This window comes from Fukomys damarensis, unplaced genomic scaffold, assembly GCF_012274545.1.
Source record: "Fukomys damarensis isolate Sample0158 unplaced genomic scaffold, DMR_v1.0_HiC HiC_scaffold_21, whole genome shotgun sequence".
Lineage (NCBI taxonomy): Eukaryota > Metazoa > Chordata > Mammalia > Rodentia > Bathyergidae > Fukomys > Fukomys damarensis.
This window is the reverse complement of record NW_022900933.1, coordinates 22,524,766-22,542,795: the sequence shown is the minus strand read 5'-3', so window position 1 is coordinate 22,542,795 and position 18,030 is coordinate 22,524,766. Positions and strand designations below refer to the sequence as shown.

Sequence of the window (18,030 nt, the reverse complement as noted above, 5' to 3'; positions counted from 1 at the left end):
CTTTTTTTTTTTTTTTTTTTTTTTTTTTTGAGACAGGGTCTTGCTATGTAGTTCAAGTTTCCCTTGAACTCACTATATAGCCCAGGCTGGCCTCAAACTCACAGTGATCCTCCTGCCTCAGTCTCCCAAGTGCTGGGAATATAGGCATGTGCCATCACACCTGGCTAATACAGTTAATATTTGTTGATGTATTCAGGTTGTATTTTAGAATTGTAGAATGCAGAGTCTGGCCAGAAAAAGTGTTCATATTTGTTAGCTCTTGGTTGTAATTTGATGATAGAATAATCTGAAGAGTTTAAGTAAAATTAATAGCTTTTATCTTGCATCATTGAAATCAGAATATTAAATAGTGGAGCCTATGTGTCAGTACTTTCTAAGCTACTAAGTGGTTCTAATTTGCTGCCAGTGTTGAGTGAGAAGCATTGATCTTCTAGCAGTGAAATGACAAGTTTAGAGAGCTTGAATGACTCACTTGTGATTTATCCGTGTCTAATCTTCCACAAAACTAGGTCCAGGTCTTCAAATTCCCAGTCCATTTTTCTTCATGTTGAAGCAGTCAAGTTTAATATCATAAGCAGGCTCTGGATCACAAATAGGTTCCGATTTTTTTCCTTTTACTTACAAGCTTTGCAAGTAACTAAATCTTTCAAGCAAATCAGCTAATGACATATAACTCTTAGCCTATACAGGAATGTTTGACACATGTACAAGTGCTAAATGAAGCAATTAGCTTTAGATAATCTTTTTTTTTTTTTTGAGAGAGAGAGAGACAGATTTGAATGGTAAAATGGAAATTTAGTGGCTCAATACACTAAGCATTACTTTTATACTTTAGTAATTTTAAATACATTTGATTTAACACCCATTTCTGATGATTCTTTAACATTTTGGCCAGTTTCTTTCTGCCATATTTGATTTTCTAACTAGTTCCTAATACATAGTCTTCTTTTTCCTTAGGTTCTAGCCCCTCTTCCTGGAGGAATTTCACCCCAGGCAGGTGTCATCATCCAGCCTCAGCAAATCTTGTTTACAGGAAATAAGACTCAAGTTATTCCTACGACAGTGGCAGCACCTACTGCAGCACAAGCACAGATCACTGCAGCTGGTCAGCAGCAACCACAGGCACAGCCCACGCAGCAGCAAGCTCCATTGGTCTTACAAGTGGATGGAACTGGAGACACATCATCTGAGGAAGATGAAGACGAGGAAGAAGACTATGATGATGATGAAGAGGAAGACAAAGAGAAAGATGGAGCTGAAGATGGGCAGGTGGAAGAAGTAAGTTTCTAGAGAATACTTGAAAAGAGAATTTGTTCAATCATTTCCTGTTTTATTTGATCTAAGCAGATGAATTACATCCTTTTTTTTAAAGCTGTTAGGTGCTATGCAAAGTAAAACTTGAAAAGATAAAGTTACATTGCCCTAACTTTAAGTTTTTAGGTTTTTCTGGCTGTATTCACATTTGTAAAATGTAATTGTTTTACGTAGCTGATAATGAAAAAAGCATAAGTACCAAATTAAATTTTATTAATAAGGTTAATGGAGATTGGAAGTAATTCTAATTCTTGGGCTTCTGAATTTGTAACGTGACTTAAGTGTATAATTGGTAGAAAAGGTAAATGTGGTTGATAGTTTTGTTTTAGTAATTAAAAAAGACTGAAAACATTTTGAGGGGGAAGAACTCAAGAAAAACTGAAGGTAACCATTTTACTCAAAACTTTTTGGGTTTGGGTTCCTATTCCATAGTAGTTCACTTTTCAGTGTTTGTCCCTTTCCTCAGCATATATGGTATAATCTTTATCTTCGTACAAAGTTCTTCTAAATTAAGTAATTTTTTAAAGTTTATTATTAAAATACTGAATAGATAGTGTTGTTTCTAGTTATTGACTTTTTTTTTGGGTATTGGGGATCAACCTCTGGACCTTGCACTTGTGAGGCAGGCGGCGGTACCACTGAGCTAAATTCCTTGCCCGCCGATTGTTTACTCTTGGAAACAGTTTCATGGGTGTTCAGTCTTTCATATTGTCTGAGCCCAATGAATAAAGTGAACTGCCTTACGCCACATATGAAATCCATAGTGCAGTTAATATATATAAGAAACAAAACTTTAAAAAATATTTTTATTTTAACATTTTAAATAATCGCTTCTTGGCCTTTTGTCTAAGAGTAAATGTAGTAACATTTTTTTTTTTTTTTTTTGGTACCGGGGATTGAACTCAGGTCCTTGTGCTTGCAAGGCAGGCCACCGAACCACTGAGCTTAATGCCCAGCCCTGAATGTAGTAACATTATAAATAAAGAGCAACAGGGCTGGGCGTGGTAGCTCATGCCTGTAGTCCCAGCACTTGGGAGGCTGAGGCAGAAGGATCGCTGTGAGTTCAAGACCAGCCTGGACTACCTAGTGAGTTCCAGGTCAGTCTCAACTGCATAGTGGGACCCTGTCTCAAAAAACAAAAAACAAAACAAAACAAAAAAGAGCAACAGTAACATAAAACTAAAGGGATATTTGACTGTTTTTGTGGAACTACTTATCATTGTCTGGCTTGATGGAAGTGATTCAAATCTTAGTTCCCAAGGCACTGTTCAGAAGTATTTAATCTAATTTTACTCTACATATGCTTCGTCTTTGAAAAGAGTCATTCACAAATGTATTTCAGCCAAAAACAGTCATGCATAGGGTGTGATTGTGAAGTGAGCAATGCTTTTCTCTAGTGTAATAGGTCTTAATGAAAGTCTGGTAAGAAAACATGGTCAGATTTTTCTGGGTTCAATGATTGGAACTCTCCATTCCATTTGAAAATTTGCAGGTAATATATTTATGAAAATGGAGTCTGTATACACCAAAAAAAATGACATTTTCAGAATCTTGAAACTTGCTCACAAAATGAATCAAAACACAAAACAAGGCTGCATATTTTACACTATTCTCAAAACTGTTTATCAAAATGCATAGTTACTTGCCATAACTTGAGCTTGCCATACGGTATTAAGTACTGATTTATTGATTTTCACCTTGAAGATGACTTTTTTATTTTAATTTAATTTAATTTTTTAAAAGATTTTTATTTTGTTTTATTTGGGGTGATAGGGATCGAACTCGGGTCCTCGTGCTTGCAAGGCAGGCGGCAGAACCACTGAGCTAAATCCCCGGCCCCTGTCTAATGAGTGGTCTGATCTATCAGAAATGCTAAGTCAGTGAGCTATTTTTCATTTTAAAGTTCTGGCGCAAATTTTTCTTTTGAGTCTATAAATGACTTGATTTCATTTTGCAGATTATTCTTTCAACATGTTACTCCAGCTTAGCCACCTTATTTCAGAAAAAAATGATGCCCCCCCCAAGTCAGCATCCATATGAAAGAACTGGTGATGATTTCATCCCTTGACTTATGAAGCTCAAAGCTCTGACAATTCGAATGATACCATTTTTAAAACTTTTGCTCATAAATTTTTTTGATGTATGATGCAGTGATAGGACATCAACTCCTAGTTGCCAGTTACAATTCATTTATAAGTCCCTCTTTTTTAGCAACCATCTGCAGGGAATTGCCAGTAATTATAGTAGACATATTGATAAAGGTTAAAGAAAATTGCTTTAGTGGGCTGCATTATCTACAGCATTGTACAATAACAGCTAGAAAAGTTAGTATACTTCACTGATACTTGTCTGGTAATATCGTTTCTGTGTTATAGTGGAAGGTTTCCTGTGATGTATGAAACTTGTTTTTTATATATAAATGAATATAGTTATATATAAATGAGTATAGTTAGATTAGTCTTGTAATACCTGTTTTCATCTGTAACTAGTTAACTTTGTACACAAGACACTACTTCTGATTTATTGCAGTGTTTGGTCCTAGTTTTTTTATTAAGGCATTCAGTTTTGCTTTCAATTTTATGTACCTTAGTTCCAAGTTAGATCTGCAGATGTGTACATAGTTCATATTTATGTATTGCACATAATCATGCTATTCAGCATTGATGCTATATTGTATTATGTAAATAATAAAAGCCATTTACAGAGGAGGGGGATGAAGAAAATTGCTTTAATTTTTCCTGCTTCATGCAAGTCAAGAGATTTAGCTTGTCTTTTAATGGTATCAAAAAAGCCACTTCTTCAATGACATATTTGTTATCATTACCTTTAATAAAAAGTTGAAGTGTATCTATAGTATCATTACTTTGATCTACTGTCAAAGCATAAAATGTGAAATTAGCAGCTTTACTCTTGGAATCTCTTTTGATATATTGTTCTGTTTCTTTGATTGACCTGTCTATAGATGGGTGAGACACAGTGATTTTAGAAAAATCTATCGTTTATCAGGACAGATCTGGCTGGCCTTGAACTCTACTGTGTAGTCCAGGCTGGCTCAAACTTGCAGCGATCCCCCTGCTTCAGCCTCCTGAGTGCTGGGATTATAGGCATATGCAAAGCATGCCTAGTTAATATGATGCATGCTTTCTGAACATTGCTTAATAAACGTATCAGTAAATGGTTTTGAATTTTTTTGCAAATAGATTTGCTGCTGGCTTTTATAATACAATCCATTAAACATTTCTTGATACGCATTGAATTTGGTAGCATTTTTTTGCATGTAATGTCTTTTCAGATTGTAATCTTTGGGCTGGGGATTTAGCTCAGTGGTGCTGCCGCCTGCCTTGCAAGCACAAGGACCCAAGTTCAATCCCTGGTACCAAAAAAAAAAAAAGAATGCAGATTGTAATCTTTGAAAAACTGATGTAATTTCTCTACAAATTAAGTATAGTGTATTTATCATTTCTATGTCCATTTTTCATTGAATGATCAGTGATTTTTTCCTCGGGTTAATTTTTATTAGTATATATCTGTAGTATAGAGTGATTATATTCATTGTGGGGAACTGGTATATAACACATTTTAATTCTTTTTACTCCCCATTCCTTACCCTTCTCTCCCCTTCTATGTGTTAGTCCTCCTTTCCATTTGCAAAAGACCCATTTCCCTGTTTCCTGTTACTTAGCTTTCTTTTGCTGTTTAAATTATTTATACTTGGATTTCTCATGTAAGAGAAGCCATGTGATATTTAAACTTTTGTGTCTGATTTCAATTAACATTATTGTCTTGTGGTGTATCCATTTTCCTACAAATGATTGAAGTTTGTCCTTTTTATGGCATAGTAGTATTTCATTGGAGTATAAATACACTTTCTTTATCAATTTGTCTGTTGATGGGCATATAGGTCTCCTAGGATTTGGTTATGGGGAGTTTCATGTTACAAACGTGGGTCTGCACATACCACTGTAATATGATGACTGAAACTTTTTGAGAAGATATATAGAAGAGAATAGCTGGGTCAAATGGAATTTCCAGTTTTAGCTTTTTGAGGACACTCCATACTGATTCCAAGGGTTCTTTTTCTCCAAAGCCTTGCTAGTATTTATTACTATTTGATTTCTTGATGATAGCCATTCTTTCTGGGGTGAGATGGAATCTGTGTTTAAATTTGCATCTCTGATGGCCTGCGGTGTTCAACAGTTTTTCATAAAATGAGAAATGAAGTTGAAATCTGTACAGGTTTACAGTTATATAGCTGAACTGCTTTAATGTTGATTTCTTATTGAAATTTCATTAACATTAGAAAATCATTAGATGAAATCTGATTAACAATCCTGTACTGCCTCTGTGGTATATATAAAAGTGCATTTGATACTTGGTATTTGAAGAGCATCAAAGTCATTTTATCTCTTCATTCAGTGTTAGAGGGAACGCAATAGCAGCACATGCAATTTACTTATAAATTTTTTTCTCAACTGTAGGAGCCCCTCAATAGTGAAGACGATGTGAGTGATGAGGAAGGGCAGGAGCTCTTCGACACAGAAAATGTTGTTGTATGCCAGTATGATAAGGTAAGCGCTTCATCTTCAGGTCACTGATGCACTTGTTTTGTTCATTTGTACCAGGGATTGAACTCAGGACCTTGTACTTAAGCAAGGCAGGCGCAGTACTATTGATACTATTTTTGTTGTAATTCTTCTCTAAACTCTGCTTTCTGCCCAATGAATGAAACATTTGGGCCACTAAGTAATGACTGTCTTAAACTTCATAATGTGAAAATGTTAGCATATCATCGGTTATTTTTAACAATAAAACTAATTTTTCAGTTTTAAAAAAGTTTAGACTATTTCATTTTATAAACAGCTGTTTAGAATTTTTCCTTTAACACTGTCTTAATAACATAATCTGTTTTTCATTAGCTATAGCAGTCTGGACCAAGGAGTTAACTTAGTGGTGCCACCACCTGCCTCACAAGTGGAAGGTCCTGAATTCAAATCCCCATTGCCCCCCAAAAAGCTACAACAATCTCAAAGCTAAAAGGATTTAATTAAAATCTGTAACTTACATTTATTATTGTGAAGAGTAGAACAATAAACAGGACTGAAAATGACAGGAGTTTTACTGAAAATTATTTAAAAATTTTATGTAGCTTTTCTGTAATTTGTAATATGGAATTTTAAAAACCAAATTCTATGAGATTTAACTGTTTTGTTTTTTTTGAGGCAAGGTCTCTCTTTGTAGCCCTTGCTGGCCTCAAACTCACAGAGATCCTCCTGCCTCTGCCTCCCAAATGCTGGGATTACAGGCGTGTGCCACCATGCCCATCTGCAACTATTGATTCTTTATGTTCCTAGTTCTTACAGTGCTCTTTCCAAGGATTTTGTTATAGTTACTGGAAATTAGAGATGAACTTTCCTGATACATACAGAGCAAGACTATGAGGTTAAAATAACAAGTGCTGATAAACCTTTTTTGGTCTGGAACTCTCAAGGGAATTGGCTTGTAACTAAATTATACCCTTAAATGAAGTAAATAAGTCACACATGTAAATACTGAATAGTTTCTCTGGTGTGAAAAACCATAATTGTAAATAAGATCCTATGGTTTAATTGACAATGGGTAATAGGAAGAAGAGGGCTAAAGGTGTAGGGGACGTGGGAAGGGTAGGGGAAAGGAAATAAGGGAAAAGAAAAAAATATGAGAAAATGGAAATAAAGTTTTTTTAAATAGGGAGGGGGTAAAGGGAGGGCAGAGGGTATGGGGAAAAAATGAGAGCCAAGACCTGTCACGTAAAGGTACACGATCCCAATGATGAATGTAACTGTACTGTATACCTAAAATGTACCAATAAACTCAATGAGAAAAAAAAATTACAGTTTTATAATAACAAAATGTAAGATTTAGCAAGAGAGGATCTTTATCTTAGGTTGACTAGGGAATCTAGTTCTGAGTATTTTCCTATGAATTTAAGTATTTTCCTGTTACTAGAGAATGGTATAATTTCCTCTTGATATACTGTACACATAATATTTGAAATCTTAAAATTGGTTTGTTTTGCTACCAGATCCATTACTTCAGTATTTTAAACTAGCACATGGAAAATAGCTTTAAGTAGTACCTTGAATCATAAACAGTTTTAAAAACTTTAGAAGTATAATTTTATTTGTCTTGTTTGTGTGTGTTTTGATTTTTAAGATTTGGTCTTTTCTATCTTTCTGTGTATCTTTCTTTTTTTGGCATGGAACTGGGGATCAGACTTAGGACTTTGTGCTTGGTAGGCAGGCACAGCACTACTGAGCTAAATCCCTGGCCCAAGAATATATTTTTGTTGTTGTTCTGTCTTTTCTTTGAGGGAATTGCTGGGGTTTTTTAAAATTTTGTTTTGTTTTATATTTTTTTTCAAAAGTCTAATTTTAAAAATTAGAAAAAATGAAAGTAGAGGGCTTGATGTTTTCCTCATAGTAAATGGTAGTGTGTTCTCTTGATTGGTTGAAACAAGGTTGAATATGATTTGAGCCTACTTGAATTTTAGGAATTTAGTTTTGATGCCTAAACTTTAAATTGTCAGTAAGTTTTTGAGGAGAAAACAGAAGGAATGATAAGATGTCAGTCAAATCAGTCTGTTAACTAAATGCTGATAATGCGGTAGACTTCTCAAGTGTAGATAGATGATGAATGCTATAACATTTGGTGAAAATAACAGTGTAGAGGCTTCAGCTTTGCTTATAGGTAATTTTACTTTAATGTGATTTCGCTGGAAAATGTAAGAGGCTTTTCTCTTGGCATTTGGGATATTCCTTCATGAAGGGCTTATGCTAGTAAATGAATTGCTTTTCAGATTATACTTTGTACCTTTGTTCAAATATGAATATTTACCATTTGTTGCCTGTCATGACTTCAGTTCTGAGCACTTGAACTACTACATATAAACCATGAAGCTTTTCTACATTTGGCTTGAACCAAGTTACCCTTCAGTAAAATGCAGTCAATTTCCTTACTTTTCTGGGAATTCCTATTTCCTGGGTACTCATCACTTAGTTTGCCCTATAAAATGTTTCTGTATTTCAGGTTTCATTCACTTGGTTCATACTGGAAATACTCATATTTAGAATAATACTTCATAGGGAATTTCTTAAGGGAGACTCAGATCTTTTCATTTAGATGCTTACTGAATTCACAGGAGCTTGAGATACACTAGTGAGCAAAAGGAAACAAAAGTTCCTTGTTGGGAAGATGTTAAAACAGAGTTGACTTACTGATATGGCATAGTACCATCTGATGGAAAAATACTCATGAGAAGGGAAAGGGGACACAGGTTTCAGTTTCAAATAGAATAGTCATAGTTAAGTAGGTCTTTTGTGTAGATAACATTTAAGCATACAGCCCGGTCTGGTGGCAGAGTCTGCTTGTTTTGTGTGAGTAGCAGCCAGTGCAGCTAAATTGTGGAGAGAGGGGGAGTTGTAGACTTAACACAGAGAGGCAGACATAGGTCTCTATAAGGACATGGGCTCCTATTCTGAATACATGGGGAAAGTTTTGGAAGGTTTCAAATGGAAAAATGGTGTGATCTGATTTAAGTTTGAAGAGGATTACTTTGCCACCTTTGTTGAATGTAGAGTGTGGAGATGTGGAGAGGAAGCAAAGGTAGAAACCAGGAGTCTAGAGATGTAGTGCAATAATCCAAGTAAGAGACAGTGACTCAGACTGGGGTGGTATTTATTATTAAAGTGATGAGGGGTAGTTGGGTCTTAGATTTTTTTTTTTTTTTTTTCCAAGTAAGAGTCAATAGAATTTCTTGCCTCTTTGTTGTATGATAGAGGTGTGGGGAACAAAAAGAATCAGAAATGAGTCCAGGGTATTTCACTGAGGAACTGGATATGAAAACGATATTGCCATTGACTCAGATGGAAAGGGGCTGTACTTGGAGCAGGGTTAGGATAGGGAGTTCAATTTTGGACGTGTTAAGTGTAGTATGTCCGACATTCCGTTCACCCACTATAAGATAGCAGATTTAATGTCTACTTTGTTGAGATCAGATCTATAAAAGATTGCTTAATCTGTGGATCTCTCTGCCATCTGTTCTTGAAACCTTTTTTTGTGTTCATGCTCTTAATAAAAGCTTGAGTCTAGAGGAAGAACATGAGTGATTTTCAGATACATGTAAGGTTTCGGTAGTTTTTTAAGTTTCAAAAGGCAGAGTAGAATCAGTAAGTGGAAGTTAGAGAAGGCAGATTTCAGTTGGGGCAAGTACAAAAGACAAGAAATCTGTCCCCAAAATTAATAACTTAATTTGGAATTCTTTTTCCCCTACTTTGAATCATATTGAGAGAGACACTGAACAACCATTGGCCAAGAATATACTATGGAGAGAATGTTTGTACTGAGAGGTAAGGTGTGGGATTTTAGGATGGGGATCTCAGAATGTATCAGTACCGGGTGAGTAGTTCTGCATTACTAAATGAGGAGTTCTGTGTTAGGTTTTGAGAACACTGTACAGGGAGTTGGATTTTGATTAAAAAGAATGTACTAGTTTCAAATGAACTACTTCAGTGAACACAAGTCCCAAGAGCTATAATACTAATTACGAACAAATTTATTTCTTAAAATCCATTCAGTGAGAGACTTTTTAGGGCAGAGGTGGTCAAATTAAACTTAGCAAATTGGAAGTACAATATTGTATAATATGAAGTGGAATTTTTATGAATGGATTTTTTGTATTTGTATCTCGTATTCTAATTTTGTTTCTGTCTATTTAGATACACAGAAGTAAAAACAAATGGAAATTTCATCTTAAGGATGGCATTATGAATCTTAATGGAAGAGATTATATATTTTCCAAAGCCATTGGTGATGCAGAATGGTGAAGAGTTGCTGCTTTTCTTTTATAAATAAAAGAAACTTAAAAAAATTTAAAGTGGATGGTTTAAAACTTGGACATATACCAACCAAAACTTCACTTCTGCATGTCAGAAAAGTGCAGTAGAAGAAAAGCTACTGGAACAAAGATAGACCTTGACAACATAGACACTACTTCTAACTGGCAAGCCATGGAACTGTAGTACCTGGAGTTGTTGGGGTGGGAGGTTGGGTTTTGTGTAGGAAAATCATAATTGTCAATTTTAAATACAGGAACTTGGCACCGGTAATTAGCATGTAAAGCTTTGTCTATACTCCTTCCTCCAACTTGTGTTCAATTAGAAGACACTTGTTGGAATGAACTGAAGAAACTTCCTTTTGATAGATTGAAATGAAACTGCTTATTGTATGTGGTTATATTTGGTAAAAATTATGTGTGAGCTTTTTACAAAAGGGTAAGAATTACGGTGTTGAATTTTAATTCACTTGTATAAGAAAACAATTTAAAACTCTCATAGTAGGTCTTAAAATTTTTTACCTGTTATTCTCCCTCAGTAATATATACCTCTTCCCTGCTTTATGAAACATCTATTTAAGAGTTTAAAGAAGTGTAATCAGTGGTGACAGTTTGGAGACAAAATTTGACCCAGAAATGGGTATTTATTTTAATTAGGTTTTCATACTTTAAAAACTTGAGTTTTAGTTAAGTGAAATTAAAGTAACAACTTTACTTACAGAAAAACTGTTTAGTCCTATACTTTAAACAGAAACCCCTAATTGGTTCCTCAGGAATACATTTTTATTTCTTAACGATATCATCTGACTAAAATTGTATGTATTTGAGTATATGAAGGTTTTTCTTGTTGGGCTGAAGTGTATGCTTATATATGCATTTAGTCCTTAAATGTTCAGATATCATTCTGTACATTGAAGCATAAGGACAGGTGGTGAGGACCTGGATTTTTATTAAACAATTTAGTAATTATAAAAGTTTCTTGTGTTTACTAGTAAAGAATTTAAAAACTTATTATTTTAATTGAACAAGTTTTTTAAAAGCAACTTTGTAATTTGAGGGGGACATGGGGGGGGTTGAGGGAGGTGGGCCACTGAGTACATATTTACCTCTCTTTCACTGGGTGGCTCATCCAGGCCATTGATAAGATAGATTTGGGCTCCAGTTTGCACATTGGGAAGAAGCATAGAAATTTGAGTGTATAGTAAAAGAAATTTAGTATGTATATTAAGAATGCAAAGCTCTGTATTTCTGTAAGGGCTTTTGAAGAACAATTTGGCAGTATTTTCTTCAGCTGCCTGGGAGAACTGCAGAAACACTCTACTTTTGTGTTCTCAGAACTAATTTGATTTCTCATGGTTTTTCTTGATAAAATTCATAGGTGTTTAAGTCACTTGTATATTGATTTTTTTGTCTTCCAATTTTGTCTTATTTGCCTTTATGTGTTTCCAGAAGTTAGAGTAAAGTATATTACAGAGGAGGAAACTGTGAGGTAGTGTATTTTATTTTCAACACAAATCTTTCTAAAAGTCTAATGAAAAAAAAAATTTTTTTTTTTTTTGTCTACTTCTTACCCCTCTTACCAACCTGATCTTTTTAATTTTAAATTTTGACCTTTGGTGTAAATGGTGGTATCTAGCATGTTAGGATTTATTTAGACGCCACCAGTGGTAATGCAGCTTTTATTTTGAAAATAGATTACCTTTTAAGGGGTAGTTTATTTACCCCACTACACTCAAAGCACACACAATTTTTGTTTTTCTGTATTAATAAGACTGGGAAAAGAAAAGGAAGGGAGTAAAGTCACAGAAGTCTTGTTCCATTGTCCTCCATATGGCTATTAGGCTTGTATTTACTTAATGACGTGAACTACCTATGAAAGTGCAGCAGTGCTGCAGTGTTGTGGAAGTTTCAACCCTTTGGCTCTCTAGTAGTTCTGACGCTACTGAACTTTGGAATACTGTATGATGTTTAGCTCATGTCTTGGCCTTCTTTGTAGACAAACATTCATATTCATAGTTGCATTGTATACTGGCCTGTTACTGTAACTGTTTTCAGACATGAACAACCACTGCTTTCAGAGTGACTCACTAGTGTTATTTTGAAGCAGGAAATAACCATTTGTATTTGCACCTGCGTGCTGCATATTAATTATAGCATACTTGCAAGTGCTTTTCTTTTACCTGTAAAAATTCTGAAAGCTGGTCCAAACAACACTGCATATCAAGTTGTATTCTTACATATTACTGCATTATGCTCCTTTTAATCAAATAGCATGTTTTAGTTTTACTATAGTGTCTTTTGCTCTACGAATGTCACTTCCTTTGAATTCTTAATCGTGCTTTTAACATTATATTTAACAAATTATTTTGTTAGGTTACATTAAAATGTCATTCCTTTGAAAAGGCAAGGGATTCCTTCAGGATTTTAAAACGAAAGTAGTTTGTTCATCTAACAGGGGAAAACAGTTCTGAGTTGGTATTAAGAAAATAAGCAGTGGTTTCAGAAGAGGATTTATTTAGATTTGCACAGATGTTGATGGCACCTTTTATTTAAAAAAAATTAACAGTCCACAGTGCAGAGGAGAATTGACACAAAATGAGGGAAGTGTGGAAGTGTGTGCCTTTCAGTATCCACACTCTTGATTGGTGGTCGTTTTTCGAGTCGGACCCCTTGAATGCCTGAGCACATTTAATTTCTGTGGAGTGCCACGCGTGGCTAAAACAACTCTTTAATGTGCAATTAGTTTCTAGAACAAAATGTCTGTTTGTGAGGGGTATCTTTATATTGGGCTTTTATATTTTTTGAAATACATTTCTGTTAAATGTCACCATGTCACATTTACACTGTTGCCTTTTAAAAATCAAAGCCACTGATACTCTGATTATTACATCAAGATTTGAGCAGTATGTATAGTGATTGTGTTCTTAATAAGCATAATAGACTGCTTTTAGAAAATAAGAACATAAAAATATAGCTTTTGTATAAAGACTTTCTTTTGCTATAGTGAATATCGAGGATTTTTTTCCCCTGACTTTTAGGGAGGAATGAAAAGAAATGTCGCCCTCTAAAAGTAATTTTTTTTTATCTCATAGCAATAATGTCACCATTATTATCAGAGAGTAAATATGCCTTGTATGGAAAACAGACATGATTTCCTCTTGGGAATTCCCTTTATAACTTTAGTATTTTTTTCCATATGAGAAAGTTCCTATATTTTCAGATTATTTCACCTTGAACTTTTTTGAGCTTTTGTGCAATGTTTTATTGATCTGTTTTTGTATATTTTCATTTCACCTCATGTCTGTCCTCTTCCTTTTTGAATCAGCTATAGCACATTTTGAGTGTATTGGTTTAAAAAGTAGTTTTACTTGTTTCTTCATGAGTTTGTGTTAGTTTTAATCTTATGCTATGGAAATTATTCTGAAATTTATATTCTTGAAGCCTGCCTTAGTCTATCATTTGTCATTTTCTGTGGTTTAAGGAAGAACACTTCAGACAATATTTTGTGTAACATTTTGAGGAACAAAAACTTTTTTGCCTTCCCTTTTAAGGGAAGACCTACATTCAGTTAGCATCCGTTCTTTCAGTTAAGTTTCCTTAAATCGTCCAGCATGTGTTAGTGCTAGACCTGGGGGAAGGAGCTAACCCTTTTTACTGTTCTGAGCTACTATTGTCACCTGCTGTTGTACATACTGTTGTGTGTAAGGACATAAATATATTTATTATGTTTGTAAAATTCATTCTGTACAATTGCAGATCAAGGTTGCTCTTCTGTGATATATGGGATATTATGTTTTAAAGACCATCTTGAAATACAATTAGAGAACTTAGTATTTTGATGTACTAAGACCTATTTTAAGTTTAATATTTTACCTTTGCAAAAACTTTAATTAAAGATGTTATTTAAAAAAAATGTTGCTTGCTTTGCTTACTAGTCTACTATTGTTACACAGATAATAAAATCATAAAAGTTAAGAAAGGAAAATGCTTTACCTTGTTAATGAGGATACATTTAACAAAAATAAGGGCATCATTAAATCTTGTACTTTTAAAATATGTTGTTTTGAATGTTAGTCTCGATTATTAAACTTGCAAATTCTTAATAGCTTTAAAAAGTTCTATTTTCAAGGCACACAGGAATTTAGGTTGGGATAAGCTCAAACTAAGTGTAAGAATATAAAATTAACGTACTGTATTACATGGGTATTTCTACTCCAAAGCATAGATTACTTAGGATAAAATTACTCAACATTGTTTATTTGTCTAGCTAAATCCATTTCTCTTAGTTCAGAGTTTGTAAATAGTTGCTTATTAGGAGAATTGGATTATTGAGGTTTATATTATATACTGAATATATTTTGTGTTATTTTAGAAAGTATTAAATTAGGTATTTTAATTTTATAGTTAATTCAAATGAATCATAAAGAGCTTGCCTTTTTGTAATTTTTTTATCCTGTTCTAGACTACTTTATCAAGGAAACATGCAATTTTAACTTTTAAAATAATCATAATAAAGATATTTTATTTATTGCCAGCAAATCTTGTATTTTGCAGTTTAATTCAAGTTTCTACATTGATTATGATCTTACCCTTCGTGGTCTTTATTTCTCTGGATAGATTTTGAGGATTAAGTGAGATAATACAAAGCTCTTAGAATGGTTCTTGGTACATAGCACTCTTCGTAATTTGCTTAATGTCACAATTGTATAATTCAAAATGACTAGTAACTAGAGCTGAAAAAATTTTGTAAATGGTCAAAACAAAATGTGCGGTGATTAAGGAATGCCAGGGGAGAGATTTGGTCCCAACCAAACAGATGAAAGCCTGGGGGGTTAAGGCAGTGAAGTAGTGCATGTGGCTGCGATAGACAATGTTGGGGGAAGAAGAGAGAGGTGTAATGCAAGAGGGATAGTGTTTTATTTATTTATTTTGAAATAGGATCTCACGCCAGAGTCCTGGCTGGAGTATTTGTAGGAAATGAAACAGGTTTAAAAATCATGAATGTCTTCCTGACTGTTCAATCATAGATTTCCCTGCCATCTCAATTTCCTCTCCTCCTTTATGATGAGCATGTATTACTCCCCATGCCTTATCCTGCAAAGGTTATTTAGTCTATGTGTTCTGTAATATGTGGAGTGCATGCTTGTGACGTATACTTAATGTTATTTTCATGTCTGAAATTACCCATTTTGATATCCATATATTCCAGAGCATCCATGTAGAAATTCGCCTCCCACAACAAAGGAACATAGGGAGAGTTCCTGTTCTCAAATAGGATATTAAAAATGGAAGACCGGCAAGGTGTGGTGGTGCCCACCTGTAATCCCAGTACATTAGGAGGCTGAGGCAGGAGGACCACAGGATCCAGCCCAGGTTGGGCAATTTAGCTCTTCCTGGGGTGGGAGGTAAGCTCAGTGTGAAGGCCCTGGGTAGTACTTGACCTCTGCTACCGAGACAGAAAGGACAGGGGGAGGAGGCCGTTGAAAGATTTCATAGACACAGTTTTTAGTGAACCCGAAGACATGTTTGGAAAAAAAATTGGTTTTAATGGAAAGGGACCAGGATTAGGAAGATTCCTTTTTAATGAGTTTATTGGTACTTTTTAAGTATACAGCACAGTTACATTCATCATTGGGATCGTGTACTTTTACATGACAGATCTTGGTTCTCATTTTTTCCCATATCCCTGCCCTCCCTTTACCCCCTTCACCCTCCCCTCAAAAGACTTTGTTTCCATTTTTTCCTTTTCTCATTTTTTCTTGTCCCTTAATTCCTTTCCCCTACCCTTCCCATTTCAGCATATTTATTTATTAAGTGCTAAATAACCACCTCGCCTGCTCTTAATTCTCACAATAGGCTGGAAAGAGGTTTTTATTTTATAGAGATTTCTGGAAGCCAAGTAATATGCATAAGATCACATTGCAAATGATGATGCTTGGGACAGTTTGAAGAGATGCTTTGCCTTTGGCACAGTTTGGATGAAATAAGTCTTTCTGTCACCTCAGTGGCCTGGAGCAAATGGTTTCCCCCTTAGCTAGAAATGTTAATGAGAGGCTGCAGCCTTGTGGCAGCCTGGTCCTGGTTTCTGTTCAGAGGAGCATTCTGGGAACCCACTCTGAAAAGACAAGGGGATGAATGAAACACCACCAGGGATCGTGACTTCGCAGTCACCGGAGGGTGGTTCCTTGCTGACTTGGGAACCAGCAGTCAGTTACGGTTTTTTCCCTCCTCTATGGTTTAAATGATTAAAAGAAAAAAGTGAGGTTTTTTGTTTATTTTTTGTTTTTCCCAGCAGGAAAAGTGTTTTTGTTTGTGTGAGGCAGAGTTGTCTATACTTGGCTCACCTCAATTTTGGTGAGTCTGACAGCAACAGTTTTTTAAGCTTTTTGTCCTTGGACCAAATACCCAACATACACCACCAAAAGGAGGAGGTATTTGTGCTCAGTTTCAGACAGTGCACAATCAGCCGCCACCAAGGCAGAAACATCATGGCAGAGGGGTGTGATGGAACGAGCTGTTCACCTCATGGCAGCTGGGATACAGAGCAGGGAAGCAAGTGCGTGAGAAAGAGGGCACACAGAGCACACCTCCATGACCCATGCACACAACACCGGAAGTGTGCTTTACTAAAACCCCCGGGGCTTTCAACACACTGACAAACCAGTGTAATCATATTTCCTGAGCTTCCAATTGCAATCAAAGTGACTATCCTGGTAGCTAGACTTACAGATGCCTCTGTCAAGTTCAGTTTTCAAATAGTGCTCCAGGATGGCAGAGCCAAATCCATGGCTGTTGCTGGGTTTTGTTCTTTTACTTGGAAAAGAGCAGTGGGTCTGGAAGTTACCTGTGTAACCACCTACTTATAGTCAGGTACAGAAACACAACTGAAATTGGCTTAAGCAAAAATAGAAATACAGTGAGTCATAGAACTGGGCAGGCTTGAAGAAAAACTAGATTGAGCTCAAGTTATCGATGGTTTTCTTAAAGACATTGACGGTCAAGGGAGCCTCTTCTAGGAATGTTTGAAGTGAGACTTAAGCCATTTTAACTGAAGCATGAAAGAAATGGTGATCAAGGACTGAATTAGGGTACAATCATGGCTGCTGACATCAGCTGACACTGGGTTGTCCCCCATGTTAAATGACAAATCTGACGTCTGTTAGGGTTGAGTGACACACGGAGGAAATGGTAGGTCTCAGATTTGAGTAGTTCTCGATGGAGGGGTCTTTTCTGACTAGAGAGAAAACTCTTCATTCCAATCCCATGCCTGCTGCTGTGAACTGGTCACCAGGATCTTGGAATGGAAAATAAAGGGGGAACCACAGCAAATTTCACAGCCTATCTTCTTTACTATAGTTTTGCAGCTATCAGAGAATGGCTTAGAAAGTTACAGCAGGATTTATAACTAGTATTTAAATTCCACTAGTTTAAATGTTAGATGATAAAATTTTATTAACATTGTTTTACTTTTAATGATCTTTTTCTTCCTACTCAGAATAGACAATAAAAGCTCATTCTAAGAGAAAGAGAGAGAGTGAGGAAGGAAACCAATTGAAACTCAGGAACATTAAAAGACAAAGACTGTGATTCACTTTCCTTATCTGTAATAATGCATACCTTGAAAGATTGTTGAAAGGATTAAATGAGTTAAGTAAAACATTTCGGACACTACAGAGTGCATCTTATGTGGTATGTTAACTGTCATTGCCATTTTGGGCAGTGAAGTTTTTTAATAATTCATTACTGAGGAAGGACAAGATAGGGTAACCAAGTCAGATGTGTTCATATACCTGAGTGCCAGTATTATTGACATACATGCACTCTTTTTTTTTTCTTTTTTTTTTTTT

At 35.3% G+C, this 18,030-nt stretch overlaps 1 protein-coding gene across 2 annotated transcripts in view; it reads left to right on the top strand.

Annotated features, from left to right (window-relative positions):
- The window catches only part of Gtf2a1 (general transcription factor IIA subunit 1), a 170,724-nt gene extending 156,092 nt beyond the window's left edge, over positions 1-14,632 (top strand). The window contains exons 12-14 of one of the 2 annotated variants that reach the window (XM_033766721.1): positions 958-1,278; positions 5,793-5,882; positions 10,068-14,632. In XM_033766721.1, the coding sequence (XP_033622612.1) occupies positions 958-1,278; positions 5,793-5,882; positions 10,068-10,175 (519 nt within the window). In that variant the 3' untranslated portion in view covers positions 10,176-14,632. The remainder of the gene's footprint in view (positions 1-957; positions 1,279-5,792; positions 5,883-10,067) is intronic. The other variant, XM_010616244.3, reaches the window with a different exon arrangement.
- Positions 14,633-18,030: the final 3,398 nt, after the last annotated feature.